General features: G+C 32.2%; 1 protein-coding gene across 2 annotated transcripts in view; it reads right to left on the bottom strand.

Moving 5' to 3' along the window:
- LOC128999445 (uncharacterized) overlaps positions 1-22,483 on the bottom strand; it is a 404,276-nt gene that overhangs the window by 115,212 nt on the left and 266,581 nt on the right. For both annotated transcript variants that reach the window (XM_054425975.1, XM_054425976.1), the window contains exon 3: positions 14,141-14,212. In XM_054425975.1, the coding sequence (XP_054281950.1) occupies positions 14,141-14,193 (53 nt within the window). In that variant the 5' untranslated portion in view covers positions 14,194-14,212. The remainder of the gene's footprint in view (positions 1-14,140; positions 14,213-22,483) is intronic.

Genomic DNA, 22,483 nt, shown 5'->3' with positions numbered 1-22,483 from the left:
AGAATATGTCTATATGTTAATCGGGAATGTGAGCTATCATCATGCCAAATTTCAGCCCAATCCATCCAGTGGTTTATGCGTGATTGAACTTCAAACAAACTTTCACATTTATAATATTAGTAAGATAATCAAATATCATTAATACATTCACTAGCTGGTAGTCTAATTGCGAACAATAGTTTTTTTGTAAGAAGTAATTTTACAATTAGTTGTGTGTTCGTTGAATGTCCTATAGCCACAGAAATCAAAATGTACAACTAAATCTGTGTTTGTACCTAAGCAAGCTATTGCATTTATTGGTATTTTAAAATTCTGTCAAAGAGAAATCAAAGGTTAATTCAGTTCAGCTCTAAAAATAATAAACAAAACTGATATTTTTAATTTATTTAAAAATACCTTAAACAACAGAAACAATTAATTATGTAAGCCTGAAGCAATTGTTTTATCCAATTTTACAAGGTAAAAAATGAATACTTTATATTGCAAAAATTGTTATGCAAATAATCCATAAACCGAAGACAGGATTAAAAAAAATACATCACCATAAACAAGTCCTAAGGATTTGAAATGTAAAAACCACAAAGTACGAATAACAGTCATAGTTACAGAGAAGAATCTCTTTGTAATGAATGATATAAAGTATCATGTTCTTCGCGGTCTCAGACAAGCAAGAGAGGATTCTGGAATCTTTGATCTTGTAACGTTGAACAAGGGTGCATCGTTAGCAACTGTTTGAGGAGAAGAAGAAGAATGTTTACATGGAAATCTTGCGTGGAATAAAATGGTTACTAGAATAATTTGTCAGTTTCAGAAAAGTATGATTCGTACTTATACTTGGTTTTAGTTTTAGTGATAATTCCCTCTAAATTAAAAAATTTTACCATTATTTTTTGGGTCATCTAATAAAATGGAGTTTTCATATACACCTACATTTTGTTTCGCAATGCCGTTTTCAGTATTTCAGCTTCTAGTTTTGAATGATTTAACTAGTTAATATAAAAAAATAACACAGTAATATGCAATACCATAATGTACCTTAAGTAATACAAATTTTATTTGACGTTTTATAATTTTTAAATACCAATACAATACTCATAAAACTTAAAATATCTATTGAAATTAGGTAACTTGATAATATGTTCAAGTAATGAACAAAGGTTTGCTCATAAAAGATTCATGGCATTTTATTATCAGGGGTTATATTAAAACTAAATCTTGCATACAATGGCAATAAGATTTTTTTTACCTTAACATATTTTTTTATCAACCGAATGAACTTCAGATTTGTATACTGAACAATTTATAAAACGTAAATTCTCATTAATTTAATAACCTATCCTTCAGTTATTAGTCAATGAGCTGAAAACAACATGGGAGTATAACTTTTCATTGAAACTATCAAAACATGAATCGTACATGATCAGCAAATCACATTTTATACAGAAAGTTTATGGGGTCGACGAGGCATTTAATACACTTGAACCAATCTTCCATTGAAAAGATCTATTGAAGGCTTACTTGACAACAGACGGTCAAGAATTGGACCTTAAGGCATGGACTTCAATAGGCTGTTTACTGGAGTTGGCCACATTTGTGCTGAATTCTATGGTTTATTATTGTTGTATATGTATTATTATGTCAATAATATTTTTAATAGTTAAAAATAAGTAAACTTCTAAGAATGTGAAGTTTCTAACTTCATGAACTATGAAAGATACACAAAGTAGTAACTTAACATTAGTTTAAATAAATGCGAAAAAAGTAATAATTTCAAAATGGAAGGCGCGTTGCAAAATGCACCATTTTAATAGCACATGTTTCACAAATTTCAATACAGGTTGTATCCATTTTCTAAATCAAAGAAAGAAACCCTAAAAAAACAATGTTAAAAATCTTTAAAAAAAAACCCGGCCTAACTTCCCCTTGCGTCTTTGTGCAGCTCGATGTTAGGCCTAAACTAAGTAAGTTAACTTCGTCTTTGAGATATTTCTGTAACAAACCCGGAAATCTCATTATGTTTCATAAAGTGTCATGTGCATCCTGTAGCATCAAAATGAAATTGTGAAAGAATTTCAGGAAAAGTCTAATAGCTGTGGTTCTTTCTTATTACACTTAAGTGGTTGTACTTTGTGAGATAGAATGGGTTTACAGACCTAACTATTGATGATAATTACGTTCAATAACTTAAATTATGTATATATTAGACTGTTATGAGCTTATGAGGATACAAAAATTGAAAATTTTTGAATGAAACCATAAATAAGTTCTGAACAGGAACTGTTTCAAAACATCTGAGGAAGGAACGATTTAAACAGTTCGTTGCGCGTTTATTTCTGCTATAAATCTACAATCGTTATTTTTTAGTTTCAAATTTACCTCGAATAAGTTTAACTAGTGTACATGTTGCTCGAATTCGAGCAATTGCAAAGTATTACAGGAGTTATTTCAAAACGAATAACAGTCATATTTACAATGAATTTAAAAGATTCAACTCAAAGATTACCGGTGTGTAACTCAGATCATGTTTATCTTCATTATTAATAAACCTCCTTCTCAAAATGCCTCGCTGTACAGGCAACACAGGTCATTGATAGAGGGCCAATTTTGAACGAAAAGTTGTTTTGGGGTAGTGTTAGGGCGCATTTTAACCTAATAGTTGAGCCTATTACGTGTCACTGTTCTGTAGCTACGGTCGTTATCACGATTACGCCTCCTGTCTATGTTTCATTGTCGTAGCGTCGGAGGCATTTAAAAGAAAAAAAACAACAAATAAACAAATTATATCTACACAAAGCAGCGATAAATTCAAAAATTTAAGTTACAATCATACTAAATGATCTGTTTTCGTTTTGGGGGTTATGTTTACACAAACTCAAATAGTAAATAAAGGTACTCAATGCGTTTCATTGAATTGAAAAATAAATAACAGCAATTAAATTATACAGCTGATCAAAATGTAAACAATTATGTTCTTCATAAGGATAACATGGGAACTTTCAAAGCCACTGGGGCAGAACCCAAGGGACTTTGTCAAAAATGTAAGGCCAGTTTGCAAATCTGCGCGACACGCTCTTTCCAATGAGACGTCAATGGATAAAATCGGTTAAGAAATGGCGGAGGAGTTCAACCGACAAAGTTTCATGTAGCGTATTAATTATATAGATTATACTACTATATCATTAGAAGCAACAATACTTCTCGGCCTACCTTGTGTCTGTTGTAGGAGTTACAGTGGTTGCAATAGAATCAGTTCGTTAGTTTCTGAGGTTGTTGTAATTAGTGAGTGTTTGAGGGATGGTGTAGCTTACTAGTAGGGTCTAAAGATGTTAGCAAGAGAATCTAGTTTTATTATTTAAAATCGAATAATTTTACATTCTTGAATATCCCATGAGGGGGTAAGCTTTCACCGTAGGTCTCACATAGCAAGAGCTAGACGCGGGGCCGCTTTACTTTTAGTTTGTAGGCCAAGAGGCCAAAAACCGTCGGTTAGCGTGAAAGCTAGAAAAAATAATACGATTTGATGGAATTTTGTACAACACATATAAATATACGTTTACTAAAAAGAATTTGCAGACGAGCAAGATCGTACTATGGGAATTGTGTTTTGGGGAGTTTTATGGAGTGAAAATAGGGGTTTTCCATTTTTACCGTCAACATATAAAATATTACAATTTCTTTTCAATCAATATTGTAAAGCTTAATACCACAAATAATTTAGTACATTGAAGCGTTATTGCACTCCAAATGGTGATAGAAAACATTTCAGAAATCTGAAAATTTAAAATTCTCATGTTATATTTTTGTAGAATGAGTACCCTGTTGTAGTTAGTTTGCTTACGGATATATGTTGAACAAATTTAGTAAATTTATGCTTATAACACCAATCCATTACATTTTGATAAACAACAAACTTTACGAAATTTTTTGGCAGCAATCCTAAGTAATCATTTAAACTAATGTTATATTTATAAGAAATAAATCTGACATGAAATATTTTGGTAACAATATGATTAGGCAATCTGAAATTCACTTGTCTTCAGGGTTGCTGTGTTGGGGATATTTCAATTTCCAACGTTTCCATATGTTTCTAAGCCAAAATAAATCAAATTATTATGTATAATACAAATGAATAAGATAGAATTCTTCAACTATTTAACGTCAAAGTACACTGATGAATTTTACTATACAAGTGTGAATAGTATTGACTATAACTACTGTATAAATCACATAGTTTATAGTTGTCATTCCTGCAATAAGAAATTTCTATTTTCTACAAGCATTTCTAATGAGGAGTTCATTGAATTACCACAAGCAGTAAATAGAACTGATTAATGCAGGCCAAGATAAATTAGTTAGTATAATCAACTGATCCTTTTACCTGGTACCACATTATAAGCCGAGGCAGGTTACATTAATGTCCCTCTAGTATGACCCTAATAGAGTACGGTGTTAATGTATCGCATCAACTATGAGAACCCTCTCAGCTAGGTTGGTCTCTGAACAAGTTAATGTTAATTCTGTATATTACTGGGTTTAATACCTCAAAACAAATTAAAAATGGGTTGGGCATGTTCGAAATCATATAGAAACAACAATACTCAACGGAGTAACAATGGGTTTAAGTTGTATATTTATGTACATCGCGTTGTATGATTATGAATAACCAACATGACCGGTGTTAAATATTTCTAATTTTACTACCACAGAGCTAGACATACTGCAGATATCACTGAACGAGAGAATACCGAGACATTCGCCGCCATTTGTACTAGGGAGTAAAGTATATTGCACTAAGTGCATTTGAACTAGGGGATTGTGGGATTGTACATACATCAGGCCAGTAACCAATGAGCTAAAGCCCCTAGTTGGTACCAACCTAACAAAATTACAGCGTCTCGATTTTATAGCAGAGTTGCCATATCAGTGCTACCTTTAGTTTAGTTCTAGCTTCTTGGTTACGATTGGCATACTGAAAAACTTTTGAGTCAGTAATAATTGTAATAATGAATGAGACAATACAATAGCATGTTGTCTTACTAAATTACTTTAGATATTTTCGTCAATAGATTCTGAAACAAAAACGAGGAATTGGGGATGATTATGTTTTAAGATATAGATAAACACAAAACCTCCAATAAGGAAGTAACGCAGCCAACGAGACTTTCCTAGAACTATTTTAAAACGTTATCACGTTTTCAATGAAATGCTGTTTTTTTCAACTACAATTATTTTGAATTTAAAACTTTGTTTGAATTTGGTTGCAGATTTATTACTATTGATTAATCATAATGATGATACATTTTACAATTAAATTCAAGTTTACATAAGAGGTTAACGTAAACATGTGTTTTTCTAAATACAAATAATATTTTCTTCTTGTATTCTGCTAGTAACCAAAATAATTGTTATGAAAACAAAAGTAAAATACTGTAGTAATCAATTTAGTAGCATGCAAATAACATAATTACTAGTAACCACTTAGTTTGTTTCCTCCTAACAGTGAACAATAACATTTAATCTAATAAGGTATGTGTAATCAATTCACATTACAACAAGCAATATACCAAACATAACCTAATCTGTTCAGAGAATCTCAGAGAATAGAATTGTTCAAAGCAGTTATTGTTGAATTGTTCATCCTGTCTTTTAGCGCTTCCTAAAACAACGATCCTGAACGAGCTAACAACTTGAGAAATAGCGTCCGTTCTTTCTTGAAAGCCACTTGGAATTTCCAACCGAGCGCAAAACAATTTTAACAATTCTACTTTGATGCTTTACTCTGTCCCAATCAGTTGCTACACTTTCAACCGAAATATTTTAACGAAAATAATTTTATTGGATAAGCTATGCAACATATTATCATATAAAATAAACACAATACAAATACAAATTTAATTTGGAAATTAAAGTAGAGATATTTTTGATGAAGTTAACAGTGTTTAGGAAAAAAACCCACCTTTTAATACTGGTAGCGTTCATAATGTTATAAAATTTATAAAAATGAAATATAATCGAATGAAATATATATAAAAAATATATTGCATTAATTATATTATGTCCTCTATCATGGTTGGCCACAGCCCACTTAATCTTAGAAAACCCTGATTTTTTTACTTTTAAAAATGAGGAGTATGTTGAAATTAAATTAAAGCAGGACTATATTTATTTATTTTTTAAGGGATGATACCCATAGCCTCTTGTTAGGTAAATTAACGAAAGGGGATTGGTTGGCCTAATGATATAAGTGGGGGGTTTCTGCACTGGACATCTAGGTTCGAATCCCACCAAACACCAGGAGTTTTCCAAATTTTAACCGGAAGTTGGAAGCCCAACTATAGCTAAAAAGAACATTTTTGACTTAAATAAAAACAAAAACAAAATATGTAGTGGGATATTAACCATTTTTAATAACAGAAGGCCCATTTGGCAAGTTGTGGATCTTCTTATTTAGGCTGTGTATCATATTAAATAATTATCATATTAAATAATATGTTAAATTTAAAACAGGTTTAAACAGAAAAAAATAAAATTTGGGAGGCATAATTTATTCAAGAGGTTATTGAATCAACACCTCAGGGCTGTGTACGTATCTAGGTTAGTTAGTCTTAACATCATCAAGAGAACACGTTTATACCACCAGCCACAGGGAAGCTAAGGTTATCATACAATCTGTTGAATCAGGCCAATTTGAAATTTATTTCATATTGTTAGAATAAATAACACACCAGCCATGTTGGTTACTAAAAGAGCGAAAACTTTTCAAACATTATTTAAAGATAACGCGTTATTAAAAGAACTACACACAAAATATTGTAAAACAAATTGGTAGGCTACAAATGGATAAGAATATATTTTTGGTGATGGTTTTATAATAAGTGCATTTATTCTAAAACCTCGCACAGCAATTTTCATCAAGCGAGATAAAGTGACAGGGGGAGAAATTAAATTACTAACCGGGTGTCATCGTTTTAATTTAAAAAGGCGAGAACGTTTATTTCTATTAGATTTTAACGGCCAAGAATGGCTTTTAAAGGCGTTTAAACTTGTATAGGTTTTTGAATATTTATTTATCTATATAAAAAAATTATAAATGAGTTCATTGATATATATGTAAAAATAAAAAATAAATATACCGTACTTCTATTCACTTTTTTGTTTGTATCCCATTACTATAGCTGATTCTTCTCCCACTTAGTGTATAAGGAACTAACAGTATTTAGTCCTCAAAGTACGTAATAAAAGTAAAACAACAATTTGATGCAGTATAATGAACAAAGTAATTAAATAATTAATACATTTGTAAGAAAAATATTTAATACTATATAAGTAATAATTCACAGTTTTCAAGGCATAACAATTATGTCTTTATAAAGTAGGGCGTATTTAACGCAAGGGAAGATAAATGCTGCTGTATAATAAACGGGGCTTTTACACGGGGTCACATTAGGCGTTGTTGGGCGAAGTAGTTTATTAACATTAGACCCTGTCCGTTACCCAGGCCTACACGGGCCTACACGCTCACAGTGTTTAGTGGACCAGTGTAACATACGTTGTGATCTTTATATTTTATAGCCTACACATTTTTATGACCCAGTAAACTGTGACTTTTGGTGCGATAATAATAAAAAATGTAATAAATTAGACAATTTACACAAGGAACGTTTACTGCCCAAAGGCACAAATTCAATTCATTTAATTTCTATTGTTCCTACTCAAAACGTTTTGTTGAAAAGTAGGATTTTTGATATAATGCGAGTAAATTGACATCATAAATTGGAATACGCCTGGGAGTATGAGAGGTCAAGTGTATATGATTTGGTCAAAGTAAATTCAATTAGCAAATTCCTGCGTTGATTGCATATACAGGGTGGCTGAAAAGTAACTTGCACCCTCCCCCCCCTTAGGACGACTGCACCACGACAATTTGTCGTAGTCGTGAGATTATCGTATAGTGGGCGAGCGCTCATAAGATCCAATGGTTCACTATTGGAATGATGTCGCTCCGACACAGTGTCGTACGACCGAAATCGTGTAGTGGGCGAGGAGCCTTAATAACTTTTCAACCATTTGAGATATTTGACATCAGTTTGCAGCAACCTTCCTAGATATTAAGGGCTACAATAATGATGGTTGATTTTGAAAATTTTGCCCTTAGTGGTGGTGGGGGTTAGCTTAAAATGTTCAAATAGGAAGTATAGTCGAGTTTGGTATCATTTTGAACCTTTGAACCTATTTTAGCAATAATTGAGACATTAAGGCCTTACTTACTATGATACTATAGGGCTTCAGTTCTGAGTAGTTAACTTTATAAAAGCAGGAATTTAGTTATTTAGACGATGCAATGTAAACAAATCATGCCCAGATTATTTATCAAGATACCTTTATGTATATTAACCGTTTGACACCGTTTGAGAGGGATACTATCTGAAAATGCTAAGCTAGAATTGGTCAAATCAACAGTCTTCCCTATTATTCACTATGCACTTCCATCGTTTGGTGAATGTCTTACTCTTGACTGTAGAGTTCTTCTTACGAGGTTGCAAAACCGAGCCCTGAGGTTTGTCTTCAATCTGAGGAAGTTTGATCATATATCTGCCTATCGCAAACAGGCTAAGGTACTCTCTTTGGAAAAACAATGTTTTCTACAAACTGTTTTAATTGTTCACAAGACACTGTCTTCTAATTTGCCTCACTATTTGAAAAGGAAACTTATGCCTCGAACATCAGTTAGGGAACGCTGTACTAGGCAGGACGGCTTGCTTGAAATGCCGAGAGTGCGGCGTGAGATAGGTAAAAAGGGGTTCTCATACTTTGGACCCCAGGCATACAACACCCTCCCAAGAAACATGAAAATCATGTCATGTAATTCATTTAAGGCCAATCTAAAGCTAGTTTAGTTCCACTGTTTGTAATTATTGTGTACTTGTAAACTTTTTGTGACTTTGAGTTGTCTTGAAAACCAGTGTATCTGAAGACCGCTTTAAATAAAGGCATTTTATTATTATTATTATTATTATTAATTTCAATTTGTAACGGCATTTATGAAAAAAAATTATTTAGACCGAATAATAAGATTATGGCTTATGGATTATGGATTAAGACCATTGCAATGTTTTTAAAACATTTCAAAGTATAGGTAATCACCGTTCACGCATGCATACATTAAAGAATAATAGAGTAAAACTACATATTTATTCACTACAGAATTTGAAAATCCCGAATAAGAACTAACTGCAAATTTACAAATAACCATAATTTAAATCTATTTTATATGTAAACCTGAAGGGGCTTATAATATAATCCAAATGGTTTTTGTAAATCTGAATTATACCTTCTGGTAGTAAAGATAATCCTAATTACTTTTAAAGAACAAAAGCCAACACAACTCAAGAGACGTATTGAACTAGTTAGAAAGAAGGATAAAAGGGCAGAACAGCTGTTCATAAAATTCAATTATAACTTTGCCTAAACAATGCTTAAGTTCCCAGATTGAGAGCTTGCCCGATGTTACTGTGATTTCAAGGTCTTAACTTGGAATTGTGAAAGTTATTAATTTCTTTTTGAATCTAATCGTTTAAATTCAAACTTGAAAGACATCGAAAAACCTAAACCATTGTTGGAAACATTTGAAAACGGTTAATTATTGTTTATCATAGTTCCTTAACACAACCAAATACAGAAGTAATTACAACCAACCGGTTATTTTCTTATTAGGAAACTATAATCCCATAGGTTATTTAAATACCATAATCGTAAATACAACTATCTTTTGAAGAATCGAATGTCAATAAGGACTTTGTTAAGCGGGTTATTGTTTTACTGTGAAATATAATTTCTATTCGTCAAAATAAATTAACATTTCAACCCGGTAGTGGTGAGCTCATCTTAAAAGGGTTTCACGTTAAAAGAGAGTACTACCCGTTTGAGATGTTCCATTAAAAAGATTCACAAAAAACGAAACTGGATGCAAAAAGGGAGAACAGATGATTGTGGTTGAGACAGGCAGGAAATAGACTTGTTACGAAGGGATGATGAGCGTGTGTTTTTATGCCTTACAACAGCGGCCCGTTGAGAAGTATTTTCCTGGTAAATCGAAACAGACTTTTCCAAAAACACCATAGTTAAAAGTTAGTAAATATTTTTAGGTTTAGCGAACTACTTAAAAAACATTAATTTTCCTAATTTAGTAGAAAAATACTTATTTGAGAAACGTTTAATACCAGGTTTACAGTAGCAAATAGAAATGTAAGGTGGTGGTCAAAATTTGTAAGGTTATGTATTTTCTAACCTCGTATATTTTCTTGCTACATATTTGTGTACCAGGAAAATATACGTACTTGTGATTATTTACTGATTGAAGCATATCGTAAAGGACATTTTCATAATAAAAAGAAAAGTAGTTAGCAATTATTTTAAGTAAATAACTGCCTAAAAATGTATGTTTTCGAAGATCGTTTTCTTAAAGTTACGTCATCGACTTAGACAGCGTAAAGATTATATGATTTTTCGGTAAAACAATACTGAAAATTACCTTAGTTAATTTTTATTTGATTTATATTTTTTACGTATACCAGAAGGTTAACTTTAGGTAAAACTGTGAGAAAATGTTTCTAACACTCCAAGGTATTATGAAGATGAAAGGTAGGCCTACATTTATGAGTAATATACAACCACTTTGATATTAAATTTGTAATAATTTATTCACTATCAACCATGTATCTAATGAATACAAAAATACAGATTTGAATAACACAAGACTACATGGAAATACAAAAACAACACCAACTTTAAAATCACATGAATACATTTCGGCAAAAGTTATTTTTGACCAATTTATCTCCTGTCTATCACGAACAAAGGGATTTACGATGTCATAAAACAAAGACCAATAAAAGTTAGACAGGCGGCGCCGACAAGGATGACTCCGAGGAGGGTAGAGCACAGACTGAGGGGTGGAAGTCTAAAGTCTAGACTATAGTCTGTAATAAATAGACAGGGTAGTTGTGCTTTTAGACCCAAAGTTGCAACTTTCCTCCGGGAACTTCGTTGAAATTGAAACAAGGTTGTGGCACTGTTCAGTGCTTAAAACTTTTGTGAAATCGAATTGCCCTCGCCTTTGGAATAGGCCTAAAGCCATAAACACAACCAAACTTATTGTTAAACACCTCTTTCTATACTGAAACAGTTTTGATAGTTGTACTTAGTATACTTGTGTTTGATTACGATTGTGTAATACTGCAATACGCAACTTCAAGAAATTCATTTCATTTGAAAGTTATTAGAAACAATATATCTTATGCGAATCAACGCGTATCAATCAAAAGGAGCTAAAAACTAAATATAAATCAAACCCTCATAATAATAAAATACCTAGATCTGAAAAAGTATTTCATTGGATTTATTTTCAACCTTATTTTGAGCAATAACTTTAAAAACTCAATTAAATCACTTCAGTCAAGGTACGATTATTTATTGTACGTTTACTATATATTAAAATTACATAATAATAAATGTATTAATTATTTAACAAATCCGATTTAGGTAACATTACAAATTTAGAAAACATTTCCATTGCAAATTTTGTTTAAAGATTTTAATATACCAGCCAAATTAGAGTTAAACATCTACATATGCTGGAAAACATTACATACTATATTGATTAAATGATACAGTGAAAAACGTCACTCACCAAACTTGTATTCACCTAATTAGTGATACAGTACAGAAGGAATAATCATAACACACAAAACAGGTGAAACTTATGTATTGAAAAACTGATTTCGTAGGCTATATGAGCAAATAATATGCCTTATTATCACCGGAATCCTAACAATCGTTTGCTGACCGTTACAAGGTTTGTAACTCCACTGACGCAGTTTACGCGGGTTGAAGCCAAAGTTGATCAGTTACAATCCGACTATTGAAAACACAAGTAAAGCCGGACAGAAACAAAGTTTCAGTGTAAAATATGCTCTTAACATTACTTCCTATTAAATCCGAAGGTAGTCAATATAATACCCAGAAGAGAGGGTTTATTATAAATAGGATAACCTTTATTTTATCCTTAAGATTTTCTCAGTTACTAGAGGGCTAATAAAACATTACATAACAATATTTTTTTGGGAATTATGCAACGTTCTTTTCAGAGTAAACATAATTTTACAAACAAATACAAATAGAGAAGACCACAGTTGTTCTTCAAAGTAAATCCAAACAATCAAGTATCCTTGAACAATACTTTAAGTTTAAAACTGAAAGATAAGCCTTCAATCTTCTTCCTAAGTAAGTTTTTAAACGATTCCTCTTGAACAAAGGTATCTTCATACCGACAAAACAGTTGGTTTTGATGCTATCGTTAGTGTATTGAGTGTGTGCGTAATCGAAAATTATAACAATTCTGTATCGACGACAGTAGTTTTATAACGCCATGTCACTAGAATACAATACTTCCATTTTACTCACAGGCTATAAGAATCGAGTATAACTTTTAAAGTCATCGTAGTATTAAATACTTTCAATTAGTTTTTCCCTACTTAAATATTCGTAGGCATAAGAATGTACTGTGCGACAAAGGAGTAGGCCTTAGAGGTAAAAGATAGTTCAAAAAGATTAATATTTACAAAATCATTATGCATTACGTTTATTACATCCACATTTCACAACCTTAAAATTGAAAATTTTTGTAAAACATGAGAAAGCACGGTAATGTAAAATGGTTTCGAAAATGTTTCTTTTATAGCATCGTCATATTTTCAGGTAATATCATAATTTGGTGAAGTAAATTGAGGCCAATGAGGCTATAGATGAGCTTGAAAATACCAAATGATGAGGTATGATGGTAAAATAAAAAATGTCTTTGTTTTAACGAGACATAAATTAAAAGACTGTTACTGTACTTCCAAGAAACAAAAACATCATAAAAAACAAAGAAATATATCAACTTCCAACATATTACAAGGCTCGAAAACAGAGACTGGAATATAAATTTGTCAAAGTTTGTAATTGTTTCTAACATGGACCATCTGTCTCGTCCATAATGTCAACCGTTCTGATGAGGGGGGAGGTGGAACATGGCTTAAGGGGGGTCGTTTATCAATGGCGAAATAAATCTTTGTTCCTAAACCAAGTCCCTTGAGTTGATCAGTAAACGCAGTTGGTCAAATAAAGACTCGACTTGAATTTTTTAGTACTTAATTTGGAAAAAAATACACTTAACATTTCTACAGACAATATCTTTTTCGAAGATTATTTAATAGTAGCAGTCAACACTGAATATTGGAAATTCGATTGAAAGTTTTGTGACAGAGAAATTTATTCTGGCATTAGTAACATAAAAAAAAACTAGATAGAGACGCTGTAAAGATAAATAATAATTTTAAAAAATCTGTTAAATAATAATAGTCTTGCAAGATGAAAAATTATAATGTTAAACCATTTCCTATTCAGTTTACCAGTCTAAAGATGTAAATAGGGAACAGAAATGGCTAGTAGAATTTTTTTTTTAATTTAAAATAATTTATTTAAAAATGATTACCGGTATTGAAGAAATTATTTTTGTTTAATACATGAATTAATCTGTTGTAATAATTTCAATCCTATTTCAATTTATAAAGGGATTCTGTACATCTACAGTCAAATATCTTTCTTCAGTATGCGTAGATTTTTCCTGCGATTCACAGGAGCTGAGGAAAAGTTTTTCAATAAACATGCTTGTCTATTAATATTTAGAATTAGCCCCATGTTATATCTTTCCAAGAGAAGTTGAATTTACATTTTTGACCTAATTAACATCAATATTTTCAAAATACAAATAAAGCCTGCGCATATAGGACCGATAACCTTTCTTTGGGTACAACCTGCGTGTAAATCGGTCCAGTAGTATGGTCAGTCAGGGTGGCTGTCGTAAGCTTAAAAAAATTGGCCCCATGTTAAATCTCCACTAGAAAAGTTGAATTTCCTTTGTTGACCCAATTAACATAAATATTCTCAAAATACAAATAAACCTAGCACCTATAGGACCAAAAATCCTTCTTTTGATACAACCCGCGTGTAATTCGTTCCAGCAGTATGGTCAGGCTAGTTGTCATTAGTTTTGCAAAAGATTTTTAATATTATAAAATAGGTTGTTTATAACACTCACCCTTCTGCCGGAGAGTCCCTGGTGCGCCATCTGGTCATGCCAGGCCGGGCCATGGGGTCTCAGGTCAGTATCCTGCGGGAAGAGACAAACTTACAGCTTCGTCTTATAAAATAAAAATACACAATGCGATATTAATGTATAAAGTGACTTAAAGGGAAAATATTGACTCACAAATTAAGATTAAATTCTGGGTGAAGAACTTGTACAGATTGATCTGGAAAAATCCAAATTTAAATAAAATCTTATGTATACAGGGTGATTTGTACTCAGTGTGACAACATTTTTTTGATGTAAGTACAAAGTAAATGAAGTGTGATGATGCATAACAAATGTTCCAAGTCTCAAAATTAGCGTCCCAAAAAATTATTTTATGTTTTTCAAAAATAACCATGCTTTTAAACTTAATACAGCGATTTCTCAATTACCTGTATATGGATTTGAGTAGATAATGTCATTTTCGTGTTCTACATTAAATTTTGAACAAGAATAATGGAAAATGAAGGAGGATCAGTTGTAAAAACTCCATTGTAAATAGATTCAACGATAAAAATTAAGATATTTGATAAACATTTTAAAAACAATAGTCTATTGCATTTTTCTCACCCTGTATACAAGAAAGTGTCGGAATATGTTAAAAACTGCGCCATTTTATAAGCTTTCCAACCATATGCTACACTATTGAGGTTTAAATATTATTTCTTTGTTTGTTTTAGTGGTTTGAATACCAGAAAACATGGGACTTTTTTTACTGTTTTTACTGTTCAAGCTGAATCAAAAATACAACTTTTGCTTATATGCCGACTTTCTATGTTTTAAATTTTAAAGACACCATGCTTTCTAGTCTTCAAACCATTAAAGCGTACATAAGCAGACATAAACCTCAATAGTGTAGCATATCGTTGGAAAGCTTATAAAATGGCGCAGTTTTTAACATATTCCGACACTTTCTTGTATACAGGGTGTGAAAAATCCAATAGACCATTGTTTTTAAAATTTTTATCAAACATCTTAATTTTTATCTTTGAATCTATTTACAATGGAGTTTTTACAACTGATCCTCCGTAATTTTCTATTATTCTTGTTCAAAATTTAATGTAGAACACGAAAATTACATTATCTACTCACTGATTCAGTTCCGGGTTCGATCCCCGCCAAGTCACCAAAGGATTTTATCTAAGTGATAATGCCGCAACCCCTAGGTCTAGCCTGAAGTAATGTGAAAAACAATCCCAGACTCGTGCCTAGCGTCCTAGTAAAAAAAAACATCCTGGGGAAAAATAAACTTCTGCAACCTGATCTGTTAAAATAAAAATTTTTAATACAAACTTAAAGGTGACTAACCTAAGGGAGAGGCAAATTTAAAGCTTAATCTGTTATGGCAAACTTACAACTTGGAATGGTAAAATAATAAAGCATAATGAAAATTTGAAGTTCTAAGGCCGACAATATCGTACATTTACAATTTTAGTTAAACGTTATGAAGCAAAACGAAGGAAGCTTTAAGTTAGTTCACGTTATTATATTGTGTATATAATAATATACAGGGTTAGTAAAAAGTCTGGAGACCCCCTGTAAATTTTGTAACGGCTCACACTAGGAAAACTAAACTCTACACACCCATATAGAATCTTATGAAGTACTTTTTGAGCCCAAGGAGGATTTTGGGGGAAACTCAAAAATGTTAAGCGTTTATAAGCCCCATCGAGTGACCGCTCATTTTGAAGGTCGTGATAAAAGAAAACGAACAACGCAAACTAGAGGGTTCTATCTTAACACAGTAAACTATGGTAGCCAATTGAATATAAAATTCCAAGTTAATTCTGATCTATAAAGATTTTAATCAGCTATCAATTTTTACTGGATTGAGATAGAGACCTCTAGTTTGCGATGTTAGTTTTCTTTTATCACCAACTTCAAAATGAGGGGTCACTCGATGGGTCTTACCTTTTGAAATTTTTGAGCTACCCCCAAAATCCCCCGTTTTGGGGATGTACACCAAGTGGCGGTTATGCTCAAAAAGTACTTCATACCATGCCATAAAGGTATGCCGAATTTTGTTTTTCTAGTATGAGCCGTTAAAAATTAACCGGGGGTCTTAGACTTTTTACTAACCCTGTATATTATATTACATAAAATTAAAGCAATATTAATTAGGGATGTATATAGCTTAAAAAGAAATAAGATGAGTAAATTAAGGTGAAAAAAATTGTGTGTCACAACACCTTAACTATTGAATGGTTCGAATGTTCAGTAAAAGTTCTACGTGACACATGTTTGTATCTAAAACACCACTTGTCCTTAAGAGCAAAACAATAAGATTTTTCCTCTAAGACAAAAACCAGAAATCACACCACAGCCAATTTTATCTGTAGGGAAAAGTAAAAAGACTTATTTATTTGGGAGCATTTACATCCTCTAAAGCCATATAATTGGTTGTGACTCAATTACAAGGGATTTTAATGGAATTTAACAGCTAATTTGTGAAATGATACTTTTAACTTGTAAAAGAAGAATTATTCCGTTCAATACAATAGGTTTTTTTTATTATTAATTGGACATAAATTTGCTATTGTTGTAAAATTGTGTAGTCATGTAAAAAAATGCGTTTTAGATTACTAAATTTCTTATGGATTTTTTTACAATCTGTATGCGTTTTCAGAGGATTTTTAACCATCTTAAAGATTTTTGAAATAATAAATCTTCTTCTGTAATATTAAATATTGCACAGAGAAAAAATACTTAACATAATTAATATATATTTGTTCTAACTGGAAAAAAATAAATATGTTTTCAAAAATTTTTTTTCTTCAGTTTAACTATGATCTACGATTAAACGAGAAAGAACTGTTATTGTGTGAGAAGGCAAGATAAAAGTAAAGAGAGTCTGGTATTTAACAACTCCAATTAAAAGTTGAGAAAGGATCTACGTTAAAGGACTTGGCTGTCTGGGGGTTATAGAGCTTGAGTACACTTTCATTGTTCATGACCCTGGGCGGATTTAAATTTCAGATTTACCAAGTTTCTTTAGTGGCAACCATCTAGACGATTGCAATATTTCACAATAAATTTAGGTAATAAAACAACTAGACTTTAAAATTGTAAAGCCCCCCATACACGGGCGAGCATGTTCGCGAGCATGCTCGTGACGGTGTTGGCGACGAACATGCTCGCCCGTGTATGGGGGGCTTAAGACTTTTCAATATCATAAACCATTAAATTATTACAACCGGAATATAAACTATTCTGGCCAACGTCGAAGAAATAAATGTTTGATAAAAAATACCCCCGCCGCAGCAAACGTACTCACTAAGAGAATTTCCATTCGCCTGATATGATATACAATTAATCTATATAACATTAGAATAAACGAGTACCTAGGTTTGCTGCTACAGGGAGGATAATGAAGTGTGTTTTTGGTAAAATATTAATAGCTTAGTATAAAATAAAAAAGCCAAGTTTGATCAAAATATATTCATAAGCAAGTAAACTACAACATTTTACAATGTTTTCCATAAGAATGACAAGGGAATTTTAAAGTTACAACTTTTTCAATTTTCTTCGTAACTATTAACAGCACAAAAACACCTCAATACACTAAATCATTTGTCTTTTTAAGCTATTTTGAGGGGTTCAGAGAGAAATTGGGAAATTTTGTGTTTTGAATGTGTTAATTTATGCACTCAATCTAATGTTATAATCTATGTAACATAGATTTAATGAGAGAAATTAATAAATAGGGCTCACAAATAAAATAAAATATGCTCTTCCATTTTGAAACACCCGGGCGTTTGAAATTATTTTTACATGGTCATATTGACTAGCCGAGACAGGTCGAGAGCCTAAAACCGATTCCCAAATGTCAAATATCAGGACAGAGGGGGGAGGTTTAATCAAAACCAGGTGTTAAGCTGGTTACAAAACACCCTTGTAAGGGAGATTTTGCGTTATGAACTTTGACTTATGAAGCACAGGCAAAATCTGACCGATTTATAACCAGGTGGTTGGCGAATAACTTTAAAGGTGTTTTTTTAAGAAAATATTTTATTTCCACTTTCTAGGGGATTGATGAAAATAGTAGGTACTAATTTTCTATTAATTTAAAAACAGTTCATGCATTAAAGTGGTTTGACACTAACTAGCAGAAAAACAGTAGTATATGATTAGATGACGGTTTTAAATTCCGAATATTTGGTTTAATCTAAAAAATATATGAACTACACATAGCACAGTTGAACCTAAAAAGTACTTTGTTATAATTTACTAAAGTAGAATTTCGTTGTTTTAAATTACTTACTTTCCGGACGTTTTTTTACCAAATGTCTAAAGCGGTGATTCTTGCTGTGCAATACATTTCAAAGCAAACATAACAGAGATTTAACTCTGAAATCAAATCGGCAGAGTCTAGAAAATATTAATGATTTTAGGCTTTGAAACTAATGAAGGCTACATAGCTTGACTGACTTCGAGATTCCTAGGTGGTCTTTAAGTCTAAATAGATATTACTCAAGTTTCACTAAGGGTTTGAAAAAAAAGAGTTCTTTATAAATAAAAAAAAAATATGGAGCATAACAAAAGTGCAAAACTCCTATATACTAAGCGAACTTCAAACAATAATACATACTTTTTTAAAGCTTTCATATAATGTTAGTTTATAAAAAAAAAAAAACTCTATAGAACTAAAACAAATGAAATAATGAGAATTTTTGTATGAGATAAAAATCTTGTATAAAAATGTTAACAATTTTATGTTTTATCGACATAATATTAACAAATGTTTTTGGTTTGTTAAATACACTAAAAACAGTGACAGAAACAAATTCCTTCGTTACATCAATATAATTATAACATAAATAAACAACATGTGAAGAAGGAGCTGTTTGAATTTTAACTGACAAAACACATTTTTAATTGAAATTGATTTAAGTAATTCAGAAGGGAAGCCACTGTAAATGAACAGCTGCAATTTTCAACCGTCTTCCCACGATTGATGTAAAATTAGGTTATTTGATTAATTCATCATCTCCATTTCGAAAGCTTTTATCTCTCTGAGAACCTTCGGAAATTAATCAACAGTTTCCTTCCAATAAATTACGACATTTGATCATCACTGACAAAAAATATTTTCGACTCATTGTTTTTTATGATTAGGTTAAAATTTATTTTTGAGTTTAAAGATTAATGTTAAAGTTAAAATGTATTTTATCGTAACCTGATAAAAAAAAAACAATTACAACCGGATTAAGGTTCATGAAAAAAAAATGCAATTACTAAATCAATTTCTAGTGAAGATCTTACTGTAATCGTATAATTTAAAAAGCTACTTGCAGAAAAAAAACACAAATACAGATTTTTTAAATGTTCAATAACAATAACTCCAATCGAAATCAAACGCCACTTAAGTTTTTTTAAATGTACTCGTATTTGCAGTATTGTAACAGTATAAGTGTAAAAATATGTTTCAATAATGTTATTAGATGCATCATTATCTTCTGCAAATAAGACTAAAAAACTGTCCCCTTATAAAAACAACAACTTGAATAGACTATCATAGTATACAAATATAGAATGTGAAAATAGAGAAACGAACACAGTACAACAGTACAGTTGATTACAGTTGATCGTGTTGTTTAGGTAAAATATTGTTGTGGTGACCTTTTATACAAATCACAGTAAATGTATGTGCAGTTTTAAACAGTTAAAACACCACAAATAAAATTGATTAGACGATCGATCAGGAAAGCCACATAAAGATGAAGAAAGAAGTTTGATTAGTTTTCTTGTCTTGGTTGTTCTTGTTTTCCCATGTTCCCCACCATTCCCCACAACTCGTGTTTTATGACGTCTGCACGTCTCGGCGCCTCGCTCCTGTGACGTCGACACTTACTGGCGTTCGTTCACTCCCGTCTACGGCAACCCTTTCCAAAGTCTACCCTTTCCAAAGTCAACCCTTTCCAAAATCTACCCTTTCAAAATCGTTCACCTGCCGACGTTCGCTCAATTCGTCTGACGTCTACCTCGTCTGATGTCTAAAGGTATGCGCCCATTGGGTCGGTACAGTCGTCACGGCCGTCTTGGCATTTTTTTAGAGGGAGTGCGCGCACTGGATTGGTCTTTCCGCCGTTAAGGCGTTCGGCACTGTCCTACATCCGCCTTTCAAAACAAAAGTCAGTTGGGGAAAGGATCTGTTAAAAGGCGGATGTGGGGGAGTAAATTGCTGTAGTGAGTGCATTTTTAATAGTAGAAGAGGAGAATACTAAGATAAGTAATGGAAGGTTTTGGATTCACAACATCAATATAGGTTGATTTGTTGTGAATTCCACAATTTGTTCCCAGATCTTATGATAGATGACGGTAAGTTTTCAAGAAAACAAATTTTCTTTATCTAGTGCAACCTAACTGAACACAAGCACAACAGAGAACTAAGAGTAGCCTGTGCAATAGTTAATGGCAGAACGCTGAAAATGCCGTACCGACCGTCCTGAACGTCCGAAGCCCGCGCGCACTGGATCTGTCGGACGGAAGTGTCCTGGAGTTTGTAGCTCTAGACGTTCTATAGGACATCCCGAAGGTGCGGAAATTATCATTAAATTTACTAAAAATTTAATTTTTCATTATATGTAACGTATTATTGGCAAATAAATTAAACTACTATTTATGCCGGCCATATTAAAAGTCTAAAAACATATTGTATGACAAATAATACTACTGTACAACTTTTTTAAACTTGTTGAAGTGCATGTTTGCAAGCTAAAAATTTTGTTTTGAATCTCAGAATTTATTTTAAGATGGGGCTAATATACTTATCACAGAGAAGGTAAAGCTCTAACTTAAGTAATAATCTTGTCCTTAAAAACACAAAATGTAACAATAATTATTGCGAAAAAAACTACCCTATAAGATCATGGTTGATGAAAATTATACTGTTACATTTTTTTATTAGTGATATTATAAATAGTATTTTATTTCATCGCATAGCAGAGGTTTAGTTCAAATTATTCAAAGTGTTATGGCAATCTGGAGAATGTCAAGGCAGGGAACTTTAACTTTGCTGCAACTGCGCTAAGAAGCTTGGCTGAACGCTGGGCTGAACTTTGGTACAACCAGCAACTACGACCAAACTTTGTAGCGTAACTATCAAATAAAAAGTATACTGCTATTAAACTACAACTTTGCACCGCCTATTCCACCCTCAAATATGAGAGATTCCTGTTATATACAGGGTGATTGATATAAGTGTGCCAGCCGTATTATTCGAAAACCATAAGAGATATCAAAAAAGTTAAATGGTAAATGCCTTGGACTTTTTATTTAAAAAATTGTAGTAATGTCGAAAAAATTATTTTAGCCGCCATTTTTCCAATATGGCCGACAACTTTGATTTTTCTTATGGAACACCCTGTATTTTATGATGTATTCTGGTAGAAAATGTAATTTTAAGACAATTTTATTCTTGTGATTTTTTTCATAAACATAACCGTTTCAAAGATAATAATGGTTAAAGTTGTGAAATTTTGAATGGTTTTCGAATAAAACAACTGGCATGCTTAAGCCTTTATCGAAACTCTTTCTCATGCAGAAATCTCAAAACTTTAACCATTATTATCTTTGAAACGGTTAGGTTTATGAAAAAAATCACAAGAATAAAATCGTCTTAAAATTACATTTTCTACCAGAATACATAATCAGGGTGTATACTATTTTATTAAAGTGAAATTCCAGGTTTTTTCCAGGTTTTTCCTGGTTTTTCAAAGTTTTTCCAGGTTCCCGCGTATTTCTTTGGTTTCAATTAAACTATAATCAATTTAAGACTTGCAGGAGTATACAATATAAACTTACATCAAATTTGTTTCAAAGTCCATAGAGAGCTAGTGTTGAAAAAGTAATAATCCTTATTATAGTAATCATTTTCATTATCATCATTACTCAAGGCCTCGGAAACATCTTCTCTCTCGATAGTAGCAAAATCCTGAATATTATCTTAATTTTTTATGAACACATTATCAACGGCGGCAAAATCCTGAATATTTCCTGCGGTCGTGTGGTCGCTTCCCACAGTGACGTAAACGTCATCACAGTCTTACGTTATCATGGAAAAATCCTGGACATCTCCAGCGGTATGTATACATTATCGCCGTCTCTCGCGATCACAGAAACGTAATCATCGTCATCCACGATTGCAACTAAACATCTGCGGCCGTGTAGACATAATCATTGCCTCCCGCAGTCACGGAAACGTCATGTATTTGTCGTCGACCGCAATCTCGGCAAAATCATGAATATTTCCCGCGGCAGTGTAAACATCATCGTTGATCCCGCAGTCACGTAAACGTCAACGTCGTCGGC

This window comes from Macrosteles quadrilineatus, unplaced genomic scaffold, assembly GCF_028750875.1.
Source record: "Macrosteles quadrilineatus isolate MER2022 unplaced genomic scaffold, UCM_ALF_1.0 Scaffold_8__2_contigs__length_117827958, whole genome shotgun sequence".
Lineage (NCBI taxonomy): Eukaryota > Metazoa > Arthropoda > Insecta > Hemiptera > Cicadellidae > Macrosteles > Macrosteles quadrilineatus.
Note: the sequence above shows the minus strand (reverse complement) of the source record. Positions and strands in the feature narration are given on the sequence as shown.